This window comes from Tauraco erythrolophus, chromosome 25, assembly GCF_009769465.1.
Source record: "Tauraco erythrolophus isolate bTauEry1 chromosome 25, bTauEry1.pri, whole genome shotgun sequence".
NCBI classification, from domain to species: Eukaryota; Metazoa; Chordata; class Aves; order Musophagiformes; family Musophagidae; genus Tauraco; species Tauraco erythrolophus.
In genome coordinates, this window is record NC_141489.1 from 453,712 (window position 1) to 477,954 (window position 24,243).

The 24,243-nt window shown below is 53.8% G+C and overlaps 2 protein-coding genes across 19 annotated transcripts in view; one reads left to right on the forward strand and one right to left on the reverse strand.

Moving 5' to 3' along the window:
• Positions 1–3,171, reverse strand: part of ATP6V0A1 (ATPase H+ transporting V0 subunit a1) — a 28,253-nt gene extending 25,082 nt beyond the window's left edge. For 14 of the 18 annotated variants that reach the window (XM_086626415.1, XM_086626418.1, XM_086626417.1 and 11 more), the window contains exons 1-4: positions 3,033–3,171; positions 2,786–2,864; positions 2,206–2,303; positions 1,511–1,639 (exon numbers count right to left, since the gene is read on the reverse strand). In XM_086626415.1, coding sequence (XP_086482541.1) covers positions 1,511–1,639; positions 2,206–2,303; positions 2,786–2,864; positions 3,033–3,149 — 423 coding nt within the window. In that variant the 5' untranslated portion in view covers positions 3,150–3,171. The remainder of the gene's footprint in view (positions 1–1,510; positions 1,640–2,205; positions 2,304–2,785; positions 2,865–3,032) is intronic. The other 4 variants (XM_086626412.1, XM_086626414.1, XM_086626411.1 and 1 more) reach the window with 1 other exon arrangement.
• Positions 3,172–6,369: 3,198 nt separating this feature from the next.
• CAVIN1 (caveolae associated protein 1) lies at positions 6,370–22,729 on the forward strand. The gene is made up of 2 exons (XM_009980940.2): positions 6,370–6,789; positions 22,064–22,729. Exons 1-2 carry the CDS (start codon positions 6,370–6,372, stop codon positions 22,727–22,729), a joined length of 1,086 nt encoding a protein of 361 aa, XP_009979242.1.
• Positions 22,730–24,243: the final 1,514 nt, after the last annotated feature.

Sequence of the window (24,243 nt, forward strand, 5' to 3'; positions counted from 1 at the left end):
CTTCACGTGAGCTGCTCGGTTAGCTTTTACGTATAGCAGTACGTTTTATTTGTTGTATTTTGCTCTATTATTACAGAGAACAGTTATCAAACAGGAGCAGGTGCGTATCTACACTTTCCGTGGCCAGTCCGTTTCAGTTTGACGTGAGTTCTCTTTTGGGGGTGACCTGACATAGATTGTTTCAGTAGAAAATTGATTTTGGTCTTTAAATTTAGCATGACCATACTGTACTTGAAGAAAAGCAGTAGGCAGCTCTCACCAGAGAAGACAGCAATTAACAAAAAAGTGCACAGCACTGGCTGTACTTGGTTTTACTCAACACTCAGCTACAACAGGCAGGCAGTGGCACCTTAACACAGCTGAGTAATAGATTCTCAGGTTAATGCTGTTTCTCCAAGGAGACCCAGCAACTTGTAAGTGAACATTCAACACTCAAAGACAAGGGTTTTTTGTACTGAAACCAACCCCACAACCAATCAATCGATCACATGAGCAGCAGTATCTATGTCAGCAGTGACTAAGACTTGTGTTGGCACGGGAACAACCTTAATGCCTGAACAGGCAGCATCTTGTGCCAAAAAAACAAAACCAAACTGTTAGATAAACAGTCTGAAGTTTGCAGGAGCTCAGCGTTACCTGATCACAGCCTTTGTAAACACCAAAAGCCATATTCGTTAAGAACTCTTTGATCAAATCCTCAGATTAGATGAAACGGGACACGTACTCAACAAAAACATGACCTTACCGTTCTAAAAACCACGCAGGAGCTCTCTGAGAAAACTCCCTAGACTTTGAGATACTTAAGCTTTATAACAAAGGATTACACCTTCTCCCATGCAGACCTTTTGTCTGACATCAGAGGTCACGAATCTGACATCACGAATGACATCAGAGAGGCTTTTCTCAGGTTGAGTCAAAGAGTTGCCAGTTTCTGGCCTGGCTGGTATTTAACAAAACGTTGAAGATTTTAAATGGCTTTGCCCCAGAACTTACCTCTGAAAACTTTAGGGTTTGATCAAAGGCTCAAATCAATCAATCAATCAATAACTAATCTATCACTTCAGTGGACTTTGCACTATGACCCTAATGAGTAATCTCCACGTAGCACCTCAAAGGCTAAGGAGAAATTAAACTTGATTGTAATTCCTCAGTGCAAGCGAGGCATGGCTGCTCACCTGCACACTACCAAAGAAACTCTTACCCTGAAGATGATGCTTACTGTAGCACCAAATTTTTGGTCTGTTGGCGTGCTTCAAAAACTACTAGCATCTTAATGATTTGACACAGTTTTTATACAAATCATTGCTTAACTAAAAAAAAGAGGTAAATCATGGGTAGCTATGTGTAACGCATGAAAAATGGAAAATAATTTGAGAAGCTTTCTTAAACAAAGCATAAAAATGACCCTGCTGTCCAAACCAGCAACAAAAAATATATTTGAGAATAAAAATGGTAATTTGTGCAAGAAGAACCAGCTGCCCCAGTGGTAAGCCACCCCCGGTATTCTGACCTCATCAAAAAATTGCTGAGTTTTACGCAGTATAAATTTTAACTCTGTCAGCTCCAAGAAGTTTCTCTTCAGGGCTTCCTGGTTTGTGTTGATTTCCTTAAGCTCATTTTCAATTTTCTCAAAGTTTGCCTGCAAGATGGGAAAAGAATAAGAAAGAAAAAGGACTTAATTCCATAAATAAGTGCTGTTAAGTCTATTAAAACAAGACAGTAGGCAAGACGCGGTACGTTCCCAAGCAATTTGCACACAAGAGCAATGCATCTCCAGTCTGCCACAGCACACAGGTCCAAACTGGTCACATTCTCTTCAGGCAACTTGAAACTTTCCACACTCACCAGTCTTTTATAACCTGGATTTATACAGCGTTCTTCAAATCACCGAAAACCTTCACAAACTTTATGACAGACCTGCCATAAACCACGCACTTCCAACAGTTTTTGACTCATTTAAATGGGCGAAATTTCTTTCACTTCTAACTGTATTTGGATAAATCCACAAGCAAAACAATGCTTCCGAACCAAAAATCAACCCGATGTGACCTAACAGAGGCAGCGTTTCGAGCGACAGCCGGGGACTACGCGCACACGACCGTGCGAAGGTCAACGCATCTTTGCCACCGATTTCAGCGGGCACCTCCTGACAGAGAGTTTCCATCTAGAGCCAAACACTACCTGAGTTTTAAGACACATCATTACCTCCAAATCAATCATGTCGCGTGGAAAAGGCACCTCTGGGTTTTCACCAGTGTCCATGATAGGAATATTTGCTTTTTTAATCTCCTTCTCAACAAACCCTGCAGAGACAACACTGTCAATGTTAACTAAGTGGATACTTCAGTGTCAGACTGTCACCGTAGCCTCCACCCAGCCCAGCTAGCGGCTGTGAATTGTTTCCCCTCCTATTCCAAGACCCTCTCAGTTGGTTAGAGCTGTCTTTCCAGCGGGGAGCGAACCCCTGGAGGCAGCCTGTCTGGCGGCACAGAGAAGGGCAGCCTGGACGGCCCCAGTCAGCGCCGCGTTTCCAAACGCTGCTCTGGTTTAGCTGCAGTGATTTCTTTCTGTAAAAGCCACAGAGTTTGAGGAAACAGCGAAGCTGTGGCTGCCCCACCCCTGGCAGTGTTCAAGGCCAGGTTGGATGGGGCTTTGGGCAACCTGGTGTAGTGGAGGGTGTCCTGCCCATGGCAGGGGGTGGAACTGGATAAGCTTCACGGTCCCTTCCGACCCAAACAATTCTGGGATTCTGCGATTCTGTATCAGAACCCAGAGAGCAACGTACGGAGCTTTCGGTCCATTTCTTCGCACCGCCTGACTTCGTTAACGAATTTGCGCTGGAACACGTTCACGTCCGGGTTCAGCTGCAGAGACAGACACGTTTCGTCAGCGACACCCCCCAGCGCGGCCGAGGGCGCCGGGGCCTGCGCCGCCCCGGGAGCCGGCGGCGCCGGGCCCCCCTCGGCGGGCACAGGCACGGGGGTGCCGCCAGCAGCGGCACCGGCTGAGCGCGAGGCGCGGCGGGCACTCACGTCGCGGAACTGGACCTTCCCCAGCTCGCCCAGCTCGCTGACACAGCAGTACGCGGCCTCGGACTGCAGGAAAAGCTGCGCCAGGGTCATCTCCTCGCTGCGGAACAGCTCCCCCATGGCGGCGCGGCCCGCGCGGCCTCTGAGGAGAAGGGCTGTAAGAGCGGAGCGCGGGCGGCGGCGGCGGCGGCCGGTGCAGGGGCCGCTCGGGCCGCCGGGGCCTCGCCGCCGCCCGTTCGCGTTCCCGTTCCCGGCCCCGTTCCCGTTCGCGTTCCCGTTCCCGGGCCCGTCCCCGTTCGCGTTCCCGGCCCCGCCGCGGTACCTGCCGCAGCCCCCGCGAAGCCCCGACCCGCAGCGGCCGCCACCAGCTGATCCGCGGCGGCTCCCGTCTCTGACGTCACCGCGCACGCGGGGCGGTGTCACGCGGGCACGTCTCCTAGCGACGGCGCGCCTCGGCGGGGCCCGCCCCGGAAGTGACGGCGGCGGGGCGGGAGGGGGCCGGGTCTGTCACCGGGCCCGCGGCGTTCTCGCGCCTCCGGTGACGCCGGTGACGCCACCCGCCCGCTCTGACGCTATTGGTGGCGCCGCGAAGCAGTCAGTGACGTCACTGGCGCAGCGGGCGAGGCGCGAGGGCGCGGCCGGGCCTGGCCCGCGTCCCCGGGGCGGCCGCGGGGAGCAGCGGCGGCCACAGGTACGGTCCGGGGGAGCCTGGAGGGGCGGCCCCGGGTCCCCAGCGCCGCGCCCGGCGGGGAGCGCCCCCCGCCCGGGCCGCCTGCCCGGTCCTGGCCGGGCGCCGCTGGCCGCTTCCCGCGGTGTGGGGTCGGACCGAGCGGACGGCCGAGCCCCGGCCCCGGCCCCTCGGCACAGCCGGCGGCTCCGGCCCGGCGCGCCGCAGCCTCGCCGCCTCCGCCGGCCCGACGTAGCCCGTCCGTGACGGGGTCAGGGGCGTTGTGGGGAATGAAGGCGCCGAAACCAGCCCGCGGAGTGAAATCCCGGTGCGGGGCCCGCGCGGGCCGGCGGAGGCCGTTCCCTCCGGCAGCCGTGGCGACCCCTGGGAGCAGCACAGAAATCCCGTTAAACACGAGAAACCTCCCTGCCTGTGCGGGGGGCTCTGCGCCAGGCAGTTAGTGGAAACACGGTTCGTTGGGAAGGAAGCCCAAAATCACGGGTGTTTAAGGTAGAACACACCAAACTGCCAAGCATTTGTTACTGGCTGTGGTTTTGGGTAAACGCTGGGTCTTGGTGTGATCAAGGGAGGAGCTTTTGCAATAGCAAAATGTGATTTAACCGCAGAGCCCTGTGCTTTGGGAAGCACTGGGCTGCTCACATCCCGTCCTGTACGTGGAACTTCACAGCAGATATCTCTGGAAATCCACTCTGGAGCGGATATCCCCAGTGAGAAACAACTGCAGAGCCTCAACGCTCTCTGGCTGGAGTAAGGATTTTTTTTGTGGAACTGACTCATCATTAGCAAACACTGGAAATAAAGCCTCAGGAAAAAGGTCCCACCAGGAAAAAATAGGGTATAGAAAAGCAGCCTATTTTTACTAGATGACATAATAGCTATTGTGGAAGCTGCGCGGCACAATTCCCTGATGCACAGTGGAACCAGATCTAGAGCCGTGGTGCCGCGTGGGCAGCAGTCACACGGCTGGGAGCACAGGGCACGGAAAGTGCTGACTGCCACGAGCATTCATCGTTAAACAATGTTCCTGTGCATCTGTTTGTGCATCGTGGGCTTCCCAGCTTGTGTGCTTGGAATTAGGCGTTTCTTCCAGCACCGGCTTGAGGCAGGCTGGGAGCCGGGAGAAGCCCAGCGTTGCAGGGCATCCATTTTATTTGCCAGCCCGTGGCAAATGGCAAGGGTGGGCTTGGCCCCCGTGCAGCGCGAGGCAGGATGTGCTGAGTACGAATTGCTTGTTGTCAAGGCTACAGGACGAGAGGGAAACTGCAGCCTTCCCAGTCTGCCCACAGCCCTTCAGCTGAGCCTGGAAGGGCTTTCTGCTGCCCTGCTCTTCCCAGCGGTTCTGTCCGTGGGAGCTTCGTCGGCTTTGGCTGAGCCAACGCCAGTGCCAGTCAGGAGGGTCTCGCCCAGGGTCGCTTTCAAGATCTGAATTTTCCCTCGTCGCGTTCCTGTGCTCGGTCCTGCCGGGCTGTTGCGACAGCCTTTGGTAGCACCTCCGGAATGTCTTCTAAGGCAGCAAGCTGGTGATGGCTCCACGAGGCGTAAACTTCTGCCAGCGCTGTATAAAACTCTATGAATTGCTGTGTGTCAATGCTGAGGTTAAAAGTCAGCAAAATAAGGATTATTCCCTTCCCATGTTTTCCAAAGCAGTATGTACTCTATTAAGTTCTGAGGCAATTAATATTTTTTTACTGGTAAAGCCTGACATAATAAAGCGTATTTGGGCGTTGCGTACAAGCACGGTTTTGCATGGCATGTGCTGAAGCATGTCCTGCTTTTAGGAGTCTAGTGACTGGATTTGTCGATGGATAGAGGACTGCAGAGCTGAGGCAGCTGCTTTTGGGGGGGAGTGGCCAGCTGCTTCGCTTCAGGAGTGAATTGTATTTATTCTTTCTGCGCTAAATCTGCGTAGAGACATGGTGCACAGCGTGTGTATCGTGTGTACACCTATTGCGTGATTCTCACGCGTGGCAGTGCGGGTTTTTATGATCCAGAAGTTATGTGCCGTGACTTCTGGATCCAAATTGTAGCATTTCTTTAAAGTGTTGAAAATCAGGCTCGCATAGTCCTGGAAAAGCAAGCGAAGCACTGGCAAAAGATCAGCATTTTCCAGCTGAACTTCACCATTGTTTAGATCAGCCTTCCCTCGATGTGTGCAGCTGTGCCCAGGTGGGGTTGCTTTCTTTCCAGCAGCCTCCCGAGCCGTTTACTCAAGGCTTTTTGTTTTTCCTCTCGTTGCTTATAGTGCCTTTAGACTCATGGCAAAGAAGAGGCAGTTGTGGTTCCAGAGCTTTGCATTCCTGGCTGAGCTGTGCCTGTGTTTGCATGCAAAGCCATCGCCTCCCCTCCAACTATTTTAGTCATTCCAGAAAGGGTGGGTCGTCAGGCATTTGGCAGCGGGCTGCTTTTATACAGCCGAGGTGGAGTCAGCCAATGACCGGCAAGCCTGGAAAATTTTGCAGGGCAGTTTCACTGGACGGCTTTGCAGAGCTGTGCCATTTGAATTGCAGCACAGACATCCACGCACTGTGCTCTCCATTTCTGGCGCGTCTCCCAGCGCGGAGTTGAGCTGAGGCTCGGGTTTAGTTTTCCCTCCTCTCTCTCCCTGCAGCGACAGCTTCTCCCGGCTCTGCTAGCCAGGACTCCCAGGCGATCATGGAGGATACTACCTTGCAAATTATCGAACCACCGACTGCTTCTGAGGCCTCAGAGGAGCAAGCGCCTGAAGAACCCATCAAATCAGACCAGATCAACGGTGTGATGGTGCTGACCCTTCTGGACAAGATCATCGGAGCAGTGGATCAGATCCAGCTGACCCAAACACAGCTGGAGGAGAGACAGCAAGAGATGGATAGCGCAGTGACCAGCATCCAAGGAGAATTAACCAAGCTGACAAAGGCACACACCACCACCAGCAACACCGTGAACAAGATGCTGGAGAAAGTGCGCAAAGTGAGCGTCAACGTGAAAACCGTTCGGCAGAACCTGGAAAAGCAAGCCGGGCAGATAAAGAAGCTAGAGGCCAACGAAGCGGAGCTGCTGAAGCGCAGAAACTTCAAAGTCATGATCTACCAGGTAAGGAGCTGTTTCTCGACTTCTTTGTGTCCTGTTGCTGGGTGTTGTCCTCGCTGGGGTTCTGTCACACTGCATGGTCGTTCCGTTGCTCTCCCAAACTCCCTGGCTGTCTGGCGGTGCAGACTGAGGCGGGTCCGAAGTAGCTCCCTCATTCATGGCTTAACGTGACCTGCGTGTTCTTAGACAAGGTTTGACAGGGCTGCTGTGTGTAACAGGAGTTTTAATGCAGACAGTGAGCGCGGCCCGAAGCGCTCGTTGCGATGGACCACAAGTATCAGAATAACCTGATTTGACCGCTTAGCTAAAAAAGAACAAGAACGTGCTGGGTTCTGGAAGGGGGTGTTGTAAATCCGTCTGCCAACGTCTTTTCTGCTGAGAGGCAACATGTGTATTGCTACGTGGAGGGTGATAATGTTTCAGATTTGTGACATGCATTGATAACAACAAGAGGCAGTAACCCCAGCGTCGGGGTTAATCTCGCTGACCAGGACAGATGGAGACGTTAGAGAAAGCACGGAACAGCTCCGTGAGCTCGTTGGAGCTCGAGCCTGCCTTTGCCGGTCTGCTTGTACAGATTGCCACGTTCCTTTTTCTGCAGCCTGCGAGTCTTGAATCTTCGAGTTGTCTAGTTTGCTTGACGTCCAACCCCTGCACTAAGTGCTGGATTTTTCCATTCATATCAAACAAGAAGAAAGAGAGGAATGTCTTTCTGTCAGTTTTCCTGAGTTAGTCTTCCTTAGCAGAGCAAACTCTTCTACTGGGCCTCGAAGAAAAGCGAGTGAAACAGTTAATGATTCAGTTAGAAGCCTCTGGGTTAATAATAGACAGCGTCAGGGACACACAGAGAAGCATCCAGAGCTGATCACAGGAAGAGAGAGAAGAGAAGAGAAGCAGAATAAAAGGGAAAACGCCTCTTACGACAGGTCTGAAGGGAGAGCTGGTCACAGTAGGCTCGGGAGTCTAATGAGTACAGGCCCTGCCTAACTGATTCAGAGCTTAAGCATTTGTGGCTTTATCGTGCCTGAGAGCTGAAATCCTCGAGCCCGCTTAGATCATGCGGGCAACCTCTCCGCTTATATATTTGTATTTATTACAGCTCCTTGTATCAGGCTTTTGGGGGACGATGGGTCTGTCTATAGCAAAGTACAGAAGAACTCCGAATGTACTGCAGAAGCAGCAAACATTGCAAAGTGAGAAGAGTGAAGGGAATTGTTTAAACATAACATTCCTTGTGAGTTTCAGGCATAGGTAGGACGTTGGCAGGCTCCTGGGGCCTTTGGAAGCATCCTAAACATTGGCACATTGTCATCTGTAGCTGCTCATTTTGGTCTCGGTATATGAATACCAAGTAGAGTTTCTCTTTGAATACAAAAAAGCAGTCCTGCTTCCGAAGGAAATCAGGGACAGTGCTCCCGCTGGTGTCCTGAGAACAGGGCAGCCTCGGAGCCTGCTACGGCAGGGATTTGGTGAAAAATAAAATCCATGGTGGGCTTTTGGTGTTTGAATACTAGAAAGAAGTAGGCAGTAATAATGTGCCTGAGCGACAAAGCCTTTCATCGATGGTGGCGGTGTGCTGCATTCCTGTGGCAAAGACAGACCCCTGCAATGAGAATTCGGTGGACAGACGTGGATCACAGGGAATGCCCTGGAAGAACGGGGTATATTTTTGCAGTTCTCTGCAATAGTGTAACACTTCCCTGCATACAATGGAAACACGGATTTTTCACCAAGAGAATGTCTCTGAATTATTTCAATCTGCAGTCTGTCTCTGAGCTACATTAATTATTATTTCTCATATAGAAGTTAGAGTTACTTAATAGTTGCATTATTCTGTAGATTACGCTCCATAAAAATGTCATCATGTAATTTTCAGTGGACAGAAACCTGAATTGTGTGGCCTGATGTAAGGAAGAATAATCTGTCGTGGGTAGGAGTCTGTCTTGTTTGTGGAGACCTTTTGTGCTGAAGAAGTTAAACATTCTGGGGGTCTCGGAAGTTTTGCGTTTGGCTTTGGGGGTTCTTTTTCTGCTTTATATTTTCCTGGGAGGGACAGGATTTTCAGAGTTTGTGTCTTACTGTGATTCTGGGGACGTCAGTTCTTCAGAAATTCCCGACGGGCGCTGACTGTGGGAGCTGCGCAGCAGATCTGCAAAAACATCAGGTTACAGTTTTGTGTCCCGATTTATTCACGTGGAAGTTTGTCACAGTCAGTAATGCTGGGCACACCAGTGACCAGAGCGATTCTTCGTCTGGGATTATGCGGACCAGATGATGCTGGTGCCTTTGAAGAATAAAGCTCTGTGCAGAAAGAAGTGATGTTTTCCTGTGTGTATCCTAAAGGCAGTTACTAAATTGAGGATGATGTTCAGCTGCTTTACTGACACCAAACAATGCTGTTTGTTGCAAGAAGCTTTGTGGATTCCTGCTGGCTTACCCATTTACTAATATCCTTCTGTGTTTCAGTATTAATAATCATGATTTTTTTTAAAAAAAATGTATCAAGAGTCTATAAACTCAAAACTTTATGATGGGCTCCACCCTGGGAGGTTAAATGAGGAAAATTTAAAACTGTGTTTTCCTAACTATGTCTATCATTTAAAAATAAGATTACAAAATAACTCTTTTCTAATTCAGTGTTTCACTTGTCAAGACCCACGACCTACTAAAGTTTAGGTTCGGTATTTTCTTGATAATGTAATTAATTCTGCGATGATGAGCAACATTATTACTACTTTCTAACGCAGAAAAAGCTGCTTTTGGAAAGCTGTGATTAACTTTCCTGTGCAATTGCATTTTCAGTTGCTATGGCTAAAAATGCAAAGATTTATTAGTCTTTTATTTTGGAGAACAAGAGAGAAACTAATCTTACGAGACATAAAGTGTTGCATAAAACCAGCGGTGGCTATTTTCCAGCAAGATAGCTGAGCAAACAGCAGTCCTGCTCTGTAGGGATTTAATATTGCGTGATTCTGCGGTGTGAAGAAATAAAAGGAGGTAAAGAGAAATCGGTTCTTTACCAGCCGTAGATGTTTGAGTGTTCTCTTAGCACTGAGTGTCCAGCGGTTACGGAGGGACTATTTCAGGAGTGCAAATAAGACCTTTTTGCACCTTGGGAGAAGAGGTCAAGCTACACGTGAGAGTTGTATTTCAGCTGTTAGATTAGGAGGAAATGAAAATCAAATTTTACCAGGGAAAGCTTGACCTGTGGAGATGAGCCCGGAGCACGTCTGCCTGCGTGAAACTTTGCAGGAGAAAGTGCAGAACTGAAAGTCGCTTCCACTGGGGCGTTAAGCAGAAGGTTCACGGCCGTTACGGACGGGCCGTGGGTCGTGCTTTCTCCCTTGCTCCCCCTCTCAGATACACTTTTGCCTGATTTTGCCGGGAGCTGCTCTGATTTCTGCTGAGGTAAGAGTGTTTGTAACGACTTAACCTAGGGAATTAGATTGATTCTCGAGGATAAGATTTGAAAAAACTGAACCCCGTCCAAACTACCGCATCTTTTGGTTTTGAAAACGAGCCGACCAAAAGCAAAGGTGAGAGGCTTCTGACAAGCTGCTTGTAGGCAGAAATTCAGAACTCTTGCCGTAAGCAGGACTCGCCTTCCTAAAAAGTCTGATGTCAAATGTCTACGTGCACTTATTAGCAGCCCATGGAACAGAGCTCCTCAGTGCTTCCTTTGTGCCGTCTGTCCCGGGCTGCTGTCTTTCAGAGAAAGTAGGACACCAACAAATTTGGTTAGAGTGGTTGCTAACAAAAACAAACTGAAGTGACTTCATCCCCAAACTCCTGGTTTTAGGATTCGAGAATCTGGGGCTGGTTACTGCAGTTAATGGTGAAATGCTGGATGTCCGTGCAAAAAGGCGCTGCTCTGAAACCAGACAGCGTGCCACCTTCAGCTGAGGAGCCGCACGTGTCAGCGCTTACGTAAGCACGGCCTTTTTCCTCCAAACATTTTTAAACAATTGAACTCATTCCTGCAAATGTCAAAGGCCTGGTTTTCTGACAGCCAGACAAATGTTTGTGGCACGCATGTTGAGTACTGAATTTCTGAAGTGTGCTGCTCCTTTGTTTGCAGGCTGGCGTGGGCGCCGGGCGGCAGGGAAGCCTGGCTGGCGATGGGCGGCGCGGTTTGTTGGGGAGAGCAGCCTTGGTCAAAGGTGTGCCAACGGGCTGCTCCCTGGGCTGGCAGGTTCGGGGCTCCCGTGGGGCTCCTCTGCCCTCCAGGTGACTCCAGCAGCTGCGCAGAGCCTTGGAAGAAGTGGAATTTCTCTGGGAAGGCCGGGCGGTTACGAGAGCAGGGTGGAAGGTGAATCCCAGCCGTACCATGTGTAGGGTAGGTAGGGCTGGGCGAGGGAATATAAATAGCACCGCTTGGCTTTTGTGCCTTGAGTGGGCCTTATATGGACGAGAGCAACAAGATTGTTGATCGTGGGGAGGAGGGATGAGCTTGGAATCCACACGTTAATGCCACAGATTCAGAGCCCGGACCTGAACTGCCTCGTTTTTAGGCCTGTGCTCCTGAAAAGAGAGTGTGGCAAAGAAGGCGAGCTCGGGGGCTGCTGAGAAGCACGGGGCAGAGCACAGGGCGTACAAAGCCGTGTGCCGCAGCCGCCGCACCCTCTGCCCCTGGGCTGCAGCCTTCCTCCGCCTCCTGAACACTGTGTCAGCTGCCCCGAGCTATGGTTTTGTTGCAAATTAATCATTCTGAAACAAAACCCTAATGAGTCTAATGACAGCAGAGGGGTCACGGGAGCCAGCGTGATCTGCGGTCCCAAAGAACGGCCTGTGTGCGTTACATGCCGTGGATTCAGCGGAGCTTGGCCAACTACAAGAGTTAAAGAATAGACAGAAAATTCAAATAACATTGAGTGATGGTACTGGGGACAGGCATGGGCACGAGGCACCCACGTTACGCTTGTCCTGCAAGACCGGTTGGCTCCGTGTGCTCAGGAGTGCCTGTGCTTGAGTGTGATCCGGAGCAGCACTGGACGTAGCATCCGTTTTTCCCAGTGGTTCACTGCAGAGATTGGCATTGCAGCCACCGGTGGTTTTTGTATTTGTTTTCTGATAATACTTTAAAATAAAAGGCTGGTTTCATTTTGCTGAGTCCACTCAAAAGCAGCTCCCTTTGTAGCCACAACTGTTCTTATCGCAGGTTCAGCAGAGAATTACTGTGAGCTTCTCGCTGGTGGGTTTGTGGCTCAGCAGCCTGCCAAACCCCAGGGAACACCTCATCCAGTGACAGTTCTGCTGTGGTCGATGGAGACAGGATATTCCTCTGGTGCTGCATTTGCTTTCACTTTATTTTATTCTGCTCTTAAACAAAACGTGAAAGAGAATTGATCATGAAGCCTTTGTTAAAAAGCACAAAAAAATCTGAATAATACAAACTGGTGCTCATTAATGAAGAGTTAATATTGTTTGTCTCCGATCCTTTGTCTTTGTTGCTGGAATACAGGAGTCTTAGTCCAGAAAGCTGTTGTATCTTCCCTTCTCTTCTCCTGCTTTTGGTCACAGAAGCAGCACAATTAGAGGTGAAAAAATGCCATCCCAGGGCAAAGAGAGAAATATCGTCCAGCTCAATTCCTTCAGGCTGCAGCGCTGAATTCAGCTGCGCGTTCTCCATCCATCGCGAGGGGCAACATCCTGACATCCTCCCGTGCAAAGGGTCCTTCGTATTCTCTGCGTGTTACTGAACTGTGAGAGTCTCAAGGTAATAATTCACAGGAGACTGAGCCTTTAAAAAATTTCAGGATGCTAATAGCTCTCACTTCCAGGATTTTCTTAGTGCAGATTATCAGTCTTTCTACCAAGAGACAGCTCTGGAGCATGGATTTCTCTGTTGCAGCCTGGAATCAGCTGCATTAATATTTCATTGCTCAAGAATTATTTATAAGTGGTTGGTGCCAGGGCTGTCTGCTCTGCTGAGATCCTCTCAGCATTATGGTGCACACTGAGCTGTGCAGCAGTAAGTTGTCTCGGTGCAAAGGGCCAGAGGCTGCTCAGCCGGTTGGTTTAGGGTTAGAGCGGATGACGAATCGCTCATGAGAATAAACCCAAAGGTAATATTCTCTCTGGTCACCTGCTCCCCTCTCAGGGCTCCCTCGTGCCTGCCAGCAGTGGATGTAAGTGTCCGTCACGATGTCTGTGTGATGCTGGTGGGGCCACCGCACACGGGAGGGTAACGAAGCACAGAACTTGCCGGCCACGCTCACTGGGCTACATGGCTGGAGTGCTCTGGTTTCCAGTGAGATTCTGGCTCATTTTCCTATTCTGAAGCTAGATATGAGCCCTCAGCAAAAATAAATTAGCCCTTCATGGCCACATAGCAGGAAAAACTCTCCAAGGCCACATGTACCAAGTTTGCAGGTCTGGGATTAGAAACTAAAGAATTCAAGAAGCCGGCCAGTGCTCAGACCGTGCCTCTCTGGAAGGACGCAGTCTCGTTACTCTCTGGTGTGCCCTGGGTGGGAATTCGTGTGGTAGGTGCTGCAGAACACTGACAGGGTGTGAGCATCGTGGGAGAAGTGGCACTGCTCCGTGTTATCTCCAATTCCCCCATTTTAGGTGACTGTGAATGCTCTGCAGTTGGCACGGGTCCCTCGGCGTCCTTCGGCTCCGCTCACGCGCCGGCGCTGAGCCCGTGCGGGCGACTCACCACGCTCTGCCCCGGCCCAGCCCCGCAGCGGGCAGCATGTGCCGGGCTGGCGGGCGGGAGGAGCGAGCACCACGCTCAGACTGGCACAGCCGTTTTCCAAAGCTCACACTGCCCTGGTGAAACAGGGCTGTTCCTGCATCTTCGCCGGAGCTGCTGCTTGCTGCGCCCGCCAGGAGTGCGATGTGCCGTCCCTGTGTAAGTCATGAGTAGGGAACGGCGCAGCCGCCGCTCTCGGATGTACTGTGATGCGTCTGTGAGCCACGCAAAGCCTGGCAATGGCTCACAAGCTTTCCAGCGATGTGCTTAGCCCTCTTTTATCCTGTTTGGGATAACGTCGTCCTCTTGATTCAGCAAGATCTTCTACAGCTTACAAAGTACCTGAAGAATTGTGGGTCCACTGTCCAGCTGCAAGATAAGACAAAGACCAGAAGCAAAGATGCTCAGTGTCAGTGAGGGAAAATCAAATATTTGGAATTAAAAGGCTCAGGATGTTTAGTCTATATCTTTATGTGAGGATGCAAATGTCGGTATCAGCACAGATCTATGTGCAAATCATCTGTAATGCGAACGCCGTCTTTACTGGTTTGCTGTTCAGAAATAGCTCTGGAGTTATTAATCAGTTGAGACAGGTTTATCCGGGAGGAGCAGTTCTGAGAGTAAAGCCAGTTGTACAAACAGACTGAGAATAGGTTCAAAACTTTTTTCTGCTGTCAGAGGGGAAAAAAAAAACTTTTCACTCTGCAATCTTATTTTGTTCTCTGTTTCCTACAGCCCTGCCTTTCTTCTGACTCACTGTTGGGAAAAGCACTTTTCCAAACACAGCCTCCTCCTCTCCCCGCACCATTCCTCCCTTGCTTTTCACCATCAGGTTGGAACTGGCTCCAGTGCCTGTACCGTGCTGTCTGTTCTCACCAGCTAGTGGAGAAGATACAGCCTTTTAGGACATAGCTTCCCTTCCAGGACAGAGTAACTAGACACTCCTGGTAGAAAAAAGTGCCAGAAGATTGCACAATACACAAAATTATAGAGCGTAGAAAGACTTCTGCTGGTCAGGGAGATACTACTCGAGAGTGACTTAGCTTATCCCTTTGACATTTACATAATTCCAATCTATTTTGCATTTCCCCCTCATGTTTTAGATCTTTTCCTTTGTCTCAGCAGTATTCTTTGGTGACTTCTGACTGCAGGATTCAGTAGTCTTCTCTCTAAGGACATGAGACTTCTCTTTTTATGGACCTCTTGGCACTATTGGAGATAAAATCTGTCCAACCTTTGGAACCTAAGAGTTGAGGCCGTGCCTATTATATATGGAGGGGTTAATTTTCTATGCCAGCTGCTGCTAGGGGTGCTGAATAGCCACCCCCTGTCCTCAGGGTGTGTTTTGCAGAAGAGAGAGGGTTTGATTTTGCTGTGAGTTGTTTGCTGCGTCGCTGGGTGTAGACGTGTGAGAGCTGCTGGGTGTTGTCCAGCGCCGGTTTAAGATCTGGTCAGCACGCTGACGAACCAGCGGACGGAGTTCTGGAATCGCACCCGGCTGTTCCAATCTCTCCAGCTTGCACACTTGGGTTAATAAACACAGGGGTTTAAAATCACTGTCTTTTCATCATCTTACACGGACAAGCAAATTCTGCTTTCAGCTGCATCACAGAAATCAGAGCTGTCCTCAGAACAGCTGACGTGGAATCGCTCCGTGAGCAGCAATGTGAAAAGAGAGCAGAATCTGGCCTTATGGCAGTGTTCAGTGTAAATGTGCCTGAAACCATAGAAGGGATTCCTCATTTCTTTGGAGCTGCTGTAGATTGGAGAAGGACTGTCTTCCTTCTAATAAATCTTTGCTGACTGTCTTTCCTGTCAATTTTTGCCTCCTGGCTTCTCCCTCTACTAAAACATACCCCTGTGCCTTTGCTCTCTGCCTGTTCTCATGCTAATCCGGATTACTTTGTTGGTGATGCTCCTGATCGGATTCCCAGCGGGGACAGGTAAGTTTTTCCGTTGTGCTTCCCTTCCACCGGCCATTGAAACACAGTTTTCCTCGTCTTAGCCCGAGAAGATGCAGAGCGTGCGCTTTGAGTCTTCGCCAGGGACCGCACTCTGAGCCGCCTCCAGGAACGGTCCCCTCTGCCGCTGCTGCGGGAAGCGCCATGGCCCCAATCAGCAGAAGACATGGGAGGAGGCAGCAGCTTAGGGCTTCAGCAGGAGCACCCCTGAAGACTGCTTTGAACCTCTTCTGAAACTCTGGAAGCTGCTGATTCCAGAGCCTTTGCCTCTCTGCCTGCTTGTGGAGCCACGAGCCGCGAGCCTCAGCGGCAGGGCTGAGCTTTCAGCTGGCCGAAATGCTTCTGCCCGTGGGCTGACCCGCTGGCGGGCTGACCCGCTGGCGGGCTGACCCGCGCGCTGCTGCTGCACGCTGCCGCCCTGCTTGGGTCGGGTGGTGAGGGGCTGCGGTTTTCTCAGCATTGCAGGGCTTGTCGTGTGCTGCCTCTGCGATCTGGGAGGGAGGAGTTGCTGTGTGGCTTGCACGAAGGGCTACCAGCCAGGAGCAGTGGGCTCTGCTGGCGTCTGCTGTGGCTGGGCAAATCCTACCTGGTTTTCGAGCCTCAGTTTCTCCCTCTGAAATACAGACCTGGTAATTCCTGCCCCCTCAGGCTTGCTGTGAGGTTTAGTTCGTAAGTGTTAGTGAAATGGTTTGAAGTTGTTTTAAATAGATGGAAGACAGGCAGAGAGCACAACCTGTGTGGTGTAAAACTGCAGCTGTCTCAGGTAGGCACCGCAGCACCCATTCCAGCTCAGTGGCAGCCCCCAGCGCGGTTCCCTTGAGGGCAGGCGCCTGCACACGGACTGGAGCCCGCGGAGACTTTAACTGCTGTTTATCTAACACCCCGCGCCAGAGGGGCCTCTGGTAACAGCACAGTGCCCTGATAGCCTTCCTCTTATTGTGTGGCTCCTGGGGAAAGTACCCGAAGGTCCAGTGGGCTGCCCTTTAGGTGGGCACCCAGTGGTACTTCGGATGGTGGGCAGGACTCCCCAGGAGCTGAGTGAAGGTGACCTCAGCCCGGGAATCGGGGTCTCTGGGGAAAGCTGCCAGGGAAAACTTCTCCTTTTCAGGGAGAGTGACAAGAATTTTTTGAAAGGCAGTTTTTTGTGATACAGCAAGAGAGTCTGATAGTGGTTATAACCGCCACAGAAAACGTGTCTTCCAACAGGGCACTGCAGAAGAAAGCACAGCCCTCCCGTTTGCTGCGCAGGGCATCTGCACATCCCTGAGCTCTGCTGGGCTGTGGGTGCTTATCGGGTGTGTTGCTGTTGCTCAGGAATAACTGAATCCTCCTTCCTGTGACACCGATGGAAGGTCAGCACAGAAAAGCATCCTCTGAGGACTGGCAGAGCAAAACAGTTGTCGTGGCAACTGGAGTGCAGAAGTTGTTCTTCTCTGGCAGGGCTCGACCTGACCTGGCAGGCTGTCGTCTGCCCAGGTGCTGTAATGCCCCCTCAGCCTCCTGCCAGGCCAGAGCGCGTCTGCCCTGCCCTGGGTGGGCAGAGGAGGGGCTGGCATGGTGCAGGAGGTGCCGTGAGCGCCGGCTCCGCCAGCGGCAGCCGGGACCAGCCCTTTAGGGTGATAGCAGAGCCTGGGGTGTGAGCTGGTGGTCTTCTGCATGTTACGGCTGCATGTCAACCAACTCAACTGCTTGTGCTGTTGCAATTGTGGAAAAATAACTGCACGAAATGAGTTGCAGATGTGATTAGCATGTGCGTGTGAAAAATGCTCCATTAAACCTTCGAACTGGCCATCCGAGTGGCTGGGAGTGCTGGGACTCGCTTTTTTACACTCTGACCATAAGAGCCTCTTCCCACGTTTTGGGAGTGTTCCCAGGTCCGCCGGTGATCCTGCCGTGCTGGAAGAGCTCTGCTGGGCTGGGAATGCAGCTCGGCTTTGTCTCTCGGTGGCCTTTTATACAAGAGGGGAAGTGTTTACTTGTGTTGTAGCAACCGGGCGGTGTGTGCATGGCCACTGGGGCTGCCGGGGTGACTCACTGCCAGGGAACTCGGGCTGGAAAACAACCTCCGATAAAAAGCCCACTTAGCGGAGGAGGCAGGGGCCGGGCTGCCGGGCAGATCTAACAGCTCCGAATTATTGGAGGTAGGAGGAATACAGGGCAGCCCAGCACCCCGTCAGCTGGCAGCCAGCTGCCTTCAACGTTGGGTACGAGCACCGGGGCCTCTCCAGGCGCCCACAAGATCCGCAGCCAGACGGATGGGGTGCCAGTCCCATGGGCTCTGCCAGCCGGACGGAGCTTCCCGAAGGAAATTGCTTCCCCCGGGAGGTCTGTGCCAAAGAGACAGCACAGCTCTGGGTGTCAGATTGTGAGATGGGCTGGGGGCTGGCATGTTGCAAACGGCTAAGAGGACTTGAACTAGAGCTGAACCTTTTTGTGAAGTGCATGGGATGGCAGCGAGCTCTGTCCCAGCACACACAGACACCGCTTGTCCTGCTGGCATAGCTCTGCCGTGTGCACAGAGCAGGCAGATTTTTCTTGTGCTGGTATAAACATCTTCTGAGAAATCTTGTTTACCCGCTGTCTTTGTGCCAGCTGGGATCAAGCTGTCTTAGAGAACAAAATGGGTTTGTGTCTGCTGGCTGGGAGCCAGGGTTTGAACACCCCAACAGGCAGGAATGCCGAAACCCGGGATTTTGGACTCGCCCGCTTCAAGGGTCAGTGTTCTCCCAGTGAAAAAACAGAGTAGTTGGAACGCCTAGTGTTAAAAATGTGGCTCATCTGGATGAGTCATGAGGGAAATAAAGTGCACAGATCATAGTGCTGTGCCCAGAGCAGGGATTTGTGTGGCAGCCACCAATAGACTGGGACGGTTCTTGATTGTTCCAGTGAGGTCCCATTGTCCTCCGCGGCAGGCAGATGGGGCTGTGTCTGTAGGCACATCTGCCCACGCTGGGCAGCTGCCCTTCTCCACCGGAGAAACACCTCTCAGGCAGAAGGAGGAGACCCTTGGTGGCATTTAGGCAGTGCCTGGGCACAGTGGGGAGCTGCACGAGGGACGCTCGGCAGCAACGTACTCGTCCCCATTAAGACATGCCAGAGCTGTTGGCTGTTCTCGCACCAGCTGTCCTGCGCGTACGCCAGAGCCCGCTAAACCAGCAGGAACGCTCCCGAGGTGCAGGTGGGCTTTGAGTCAGGGAAGAGACCCACGCACAGTGCTGGAAATCCACCAGCTGTCCTCCAGCTGGTTATCTGCGGCTCGGAGAAGCAATCAGACTGAAGAAGAGTCAGGGAAAAAAAATGCAGGAATTACACCAGGCATAGGAAAGAGAGATGCAGTGTCTGGGGGCCCTTGGCTCGCCCGGTGCCCTGTGGCGGGCACGTCACCCCAGTCACCCTGGCCCTGAGGAAAAGGGGGCAGGTGAAGATCGCAAAGGTTTCCCAAGCGCAGCTGGAGAAAAGCTCTAGGAAACAGTCTCGAGGCGGGAGGATGGGATTGTAGGCATCTTTGCTTATGGGAATAGCTTGGCTCCCGCTTTGCCTCCGTGTTTGAGCACCGAGGGTGCCTCCTGAAAGGCATGAGCGGAATCTCGAGTCCATGGGCGCTGCTGGGCTGGGGCAGGGGCAGTGCATGGGACAGCCGAGGTGTGGGGCTGTACGTGGGAGCTGGGGTCAGACAGGGTGGAGCGGCAGCGGTGGCAGAGCTGCACTGTCACCCTAACGGGGCTGCTCCAGCTCTCCCGTGTACTGGGACCTGCTGCTGGCCACGTCCTCACAGTTGGGAGGAAGGAGTTGCAGGATGCTACCAAGGTCGGGTGGGCGTGCTGCTGGTGCAGCCCATTCAGCCACATCAGAACATTGAGTCAGAAGATGGATTTGCTGGTGTAACACAAGGAAAGACGGTTATTTATGTGGCAGACATGGAGTTTTTGAGGTGGTGTTTCTTTCTGCACATGCATGTTCTGGAGCTAACGAGGGGCCGATAAGTATCTGGGTTTGCAGGATATGGCCTGTTTCCAGTGACTGTCGTGCCAGGCGAGAGGGGGATGCCTTTGTTCTGGCTCATTGTGTTGACTGAGGGAAGGAAGTGGCTGGAGTTCCTGATGTTCTTCGCTCGGCGGGGCAGGGTCCCCGGGAGTCTCTGGGATTGCTCCAGCAGGTGTTGTTGTGGAAAACTGGATCCCTGCCTTCCCAGTGATGTGGATGTGTTCTGGACTGACCTGGCCCTCTGGAGACCATGTGTATTGTTTTCTCCTGAAGTGGCTAATCAAATGGAGAAAACATATGTTGGCCACTTCACCTTAATCTCCACAAAGTATTTGAGACTGGAGCTGTGATCCGGAGGGTGAAGAGCTTTGCCCAGCGCAGCTCTCTGCTCTGAATAAAAACCAGAATGAAATCCCTGCTCCGGCACGGACACTGCAGCCCATGTCACCTGCACTGAGCCCAGTGCTCCACGGAGCTGACTTCTCGTTGTTCACAAAGTTTTCCCCAGATGCCCTCATGTTTCCAGAACTTCAGCTTGCCCAAGGAACAGCACTGTCCTGCCCTCGGGGAAGAACGAGACATCAGCTAAAAGCATCTGAATTTCACCCAGGTGAAGCTGTGCTGGAGCCACGTGTGCAGTAAGCTTGTGTCAGTTCCCAGGTGGTGTAAGGGAAGGAGGAGCTGGGGATGGTGCAGCTGGCCGGGCCGAGCACCCCGTGTCTGCAGAGGGAGCGCCCGGCCTGCCTCCGTCCAGAGGCTGGGGCCGGAGCAGCCGCGTGGCAGTGACCTTGGTGAGCCGGAGCCGCAGTGCGTCAGCACGGTATTGCGAGAGCGCCCGCGAACACACCGTCCCTTCCGGCACTGCGCGGGGGATCGGGACGTCCTCTGCCATCGCAGCGCCAGAGAAACCTGCGCGGAAGCGGGGCCGAAGTTGGCACGGCTCTGCGGGGCCAGGCCTCCGCGGCCGTTTTGGTGGCTCGACCGTCACGAGTGTCCTGGCTCTTGATGTCCACGTAGCTGCGTTGGTACAGCGGCTGCTGCTGTGCAAGCGTGACACACAGAGCGTGCAGCCTGGCGTGGGGACGCCATGGCAAATTCACCCTCCCAGGACATGGGGCAGCTCTGCTCCGGCCATCCCAAGCCGGGGTAAGACAAGTTGGTGCCGGCATTTGCCATGTGCTTCAAGCACTCGGGCCTGGGGTACCCTGGGATCTGCTCCTACCAGTGTTGAACTGGGATTCCCTGCCCTTGCTCTGTTCAGCTCCGGTCTGTCCCAGGCCTGGGAATGGCGCCTGGCTGTCCTGCTGCCCAGGCTTTTCTCCAAACCTCAGTCCAGCAGCTTTGCTCTCCGTGTGCCCGTTCCACGTGCTGCCTTTCGGCTGCTGCTGGCTTCCTGGCAGTGCTCATCACGGCAGCCCCACTGCCAGAGCCTCTCCTGCCCAGCTCCGTAGATTAAAACCACTCGGGCAATAAATTTCTGAGCTGTGGGCTGCAGCCCCGCAGCTGTGACGCTGCGTACAGTGACGGGCTATTTCCAGCCTGTCCTGGGAACAGAGGGGTGATTCATTGCGGCAGGGACGCACGCTATGTGCTGCTCGGATGAAAACCAATCCCACTCCAGACCTGTGCCCCTCTCCTGGGGACATGCTTGCCCTCTGCCACTGGGATCAGAAACTTGGCTGACCCAGGAGAGCGGAGAAGCTGAATGAATTCACCCCGTCCTGAGGAGAGACAGCGTAACCTTGCAGACCTGGCTGCGCGAGTCGGGGCCGCCGCCTCTGCTGCCCCCAGATACAGGCTCGGAAAAATTCTCTAACTTATTCCCCAGCAGAGAAATGGGAAAACCAGGGCAGCCCGCTGCATCCCAGGAGATGTTGCAGCCCCACATCTGGAGCCTGCAGGCCTTGGGAAAGTCTGAGCGCAGACCGGGGTCGGCCAGGCCAGTGTATGCGTGGTGGGCAGCGTGGCCGGACTCCCAGCTCCGGATGGTGCTGCCGTTGGCAGCCCAGTGCCACAGTGTGCCCGGTGCTGCCGTGGGCCAGACCCTGGCCAGGCTGGAGAGCTGGGGGTGGCTGGCGGTGGGAAGAAAGCTGAAGTGCCATGGGCTGGCAGGGACGGGAAGGGCTCTGGGCAGGTGCTGGGCAGTAAAAGGGCACGGCATTGCTCTGGTGAGTTCCCCGTGCCCCTCCAGGGCAGGATGTGTTGGGGGCTTTTCTGGTGATGGGAGCAGGGTTGTGTGATGGCCAAGTCTTGGGATGAAGATGAAACTGGAGGGGACAGGACTGTGACAGGGGCACAGGAGGAAGGGAAAAGTCTCCAGTTTCAGTGCTGGCCTGCCCCTTCCTGCACTGCTGGAGTCAGGGATGGATTTGGAACCAGCCCAGCACGAGCAGAGCTGGTGCACCTGAGCTTAAAGAGCAGAGCCCTGAGCTGCTGCGGGTGGAACACATCCTCTTCACAGCAGCGATCAGGTGCACTGAGGAGAGGACGAGCCCAGGCCGGGTGTCCCCTGGGTCTGTTCAGCCTGGAGTCGTAGCTGTGCGTCTGCTCCGTGGCACTGCCGGGCGGGGGGGGGGCTGGCTCCCGAGGCTGGGGGTGTGTGTGTGTCTCACGGGCTCCACTCTGTGTCTTGCAGGATGAAGTGAAGCTCCCGTCTAAACTGAGCATCAGCAAGTCTCTGAAGGAGGGTGAAAAGCTAGAGAAGGAAGGCGAGGGTGAGGAAGTGCCTGTGGGTGAGGACCATGCAGAGGAGGACCACATCCAGCTCTCCTCAGATGAAGAGGTGGAGATTGAAGAAATTATCGAAGAGTCACGGGCCGAGCGCATCAAGAGGAGCGGCATGAAAAGAGTGGATGACTTTAAGAAAGCATTCTCAAAGGAGAAGATGGAGAAGACCAAGCTAAAGACCAAGGAAAACCTGGAGAAGACCCGCCACAACTTGGAGAAGACCCGCCACAACCTGGAGAAGAGGATGAACAAACTGGGCACCAAGATTGTGACTAATGAAAGGAGAGAGAAGATGAAGACCTCTCGGGACAAGCTGAGGAAGTCTTTCACCCCTGACCACACCATCTATGCCAGGTCCAAGACAGCCGTCTACAAAGTGCCACCCTTCACTTTCCATGTCAAGAAAATAAGAGAGGGCGAGGTGGAAGTGAAGGCCACGGAGCTGGTGGAGGTTGGTGGAGAGGAGGGAGAGAACTCGGATCTGCTGCGTGGGGAGAGCCCTGAGATGCACACGCTGCTGGAGATCACGGAGGAGTCCGACGCGGTACTGGTGGACAAGAGTGACAGCGAGTAGGACAGGCTGCAGCACAGAAGGGTTGCGGACGACGGCTGAACACGTACCCATTCACATTTCGAGATGTCTCTCTGCCCTGGTGCCCCAGGGAAGCGTACACAATGCATCTTTACTACCCTGCAGAGCCGACGCCAATCCCCTGCCTGCTCGGACGAGGTGTATTTTATATTTTAGTTTTAGCACACAGGAACATTAGGAACACGGGACTGTTTTTCTTACACTGCTAAACCACCCTTGGAGACCATTCCTGCCGTGGGCTGCGCGAGAGCCGTCTAGCTCCAGACCTGAAGATGGGCTTGGAGCGATGGGGACCCGCCAGCTGGAGAGTGCTGAACCCAAGATAACGGCTGTACACCTGGAAAGCTCAAGCGTCCTCCGTAAGCAAAGACCTGGTGTCAAGAAAGCTTCCTGCCAGGCAGCCCGCTGGCCACGCCACCCCAGCTCCCTGTGCCAGGCTGTGCGGCCATCCCGCAGGCAGGAAGACTCCCAGCACCCGAGCTGGCCACCCCGTCGGGGAGCGGAGGAGCCGTGATGCGCCCGGCGTGCAGGAGGGAAGAGCTGAGCAAGTCCTGTTGATGGGCACAGCACGGGTGAAGCTGAGCCAGCCGCGTGGCACGCAGGGTCTGCTCCTCTCTGCCCTCCGGAGGACTGGATTACGTGGCAGTGCCCAGGATGGCTTCACCACAAAGCCACCCTGCAGCTGGGACTGCCGCGGGTGCCTGCGTGGCATCACCCAGCCGGGGCCCGCTGCTCCTCCCCGCTGCGCTGGGGCCGCGGCACAAGCGGCGCGGGCCACGCGTGGCTGCATGCTCCCCTGCCCCAGTTACAAATCCAGCTGCCAGGGGCCTGGCAGCCGCGGGCGAGTCCTCACCGTGGCGGGCAGCACCGCAGAGGTGGGGGGTTGGATCCGGTCCCTCCACACCAGCAGGGGTGGCGGCAGCAGGCAGCGAGGTGGGCGCTCGCTGCCCAGGGAGCGGGAACACGCGGCAGTGGTGCCGGAGGAGCCGCCACCGGCTGCAACTTGTTTCCAGACGGGGTGTGGGATGCGCCGGTGCCACGGGAGGCTCAGCGAGCAGCCTTGACACCGGTCCAGCACCGGACCCTGAGTATTCCTGAGCATCTCCATCTCCCAGGGGTCCCAGTGTGGCTCAGGCTCGTGCCCACGTCCTGCACGTTCCCCCCCGTGTCCCGCTTTCCGCAGCTCGCTGTGCCCTGCAGTGCTGAGGTGGCACACCGCGGCTCGAGGGCACGGCCCGGCCCGGCGCGCCTCGGTAGCTTCCCCCGGGGAGGCCGATCTCGGCGGGCAGGCGAGGCCGGGACCCGGTCCCGCTCATCCCCGTCCGCCTGCCGGGCGCAGCCCTTCCCCGGGAGCGCGGTCGCCTCCTCCCCAGCCCGCTCCGCCGGCAGCGGGCCGGGCTGCTCCTGCTGACACAACCGAGCATCGGAACTTGCTTTTCCTCCAGCGTTATTTTCCTTCTCACGACCTACTGCATCCCGCCCGGCCCCGGCCCCGG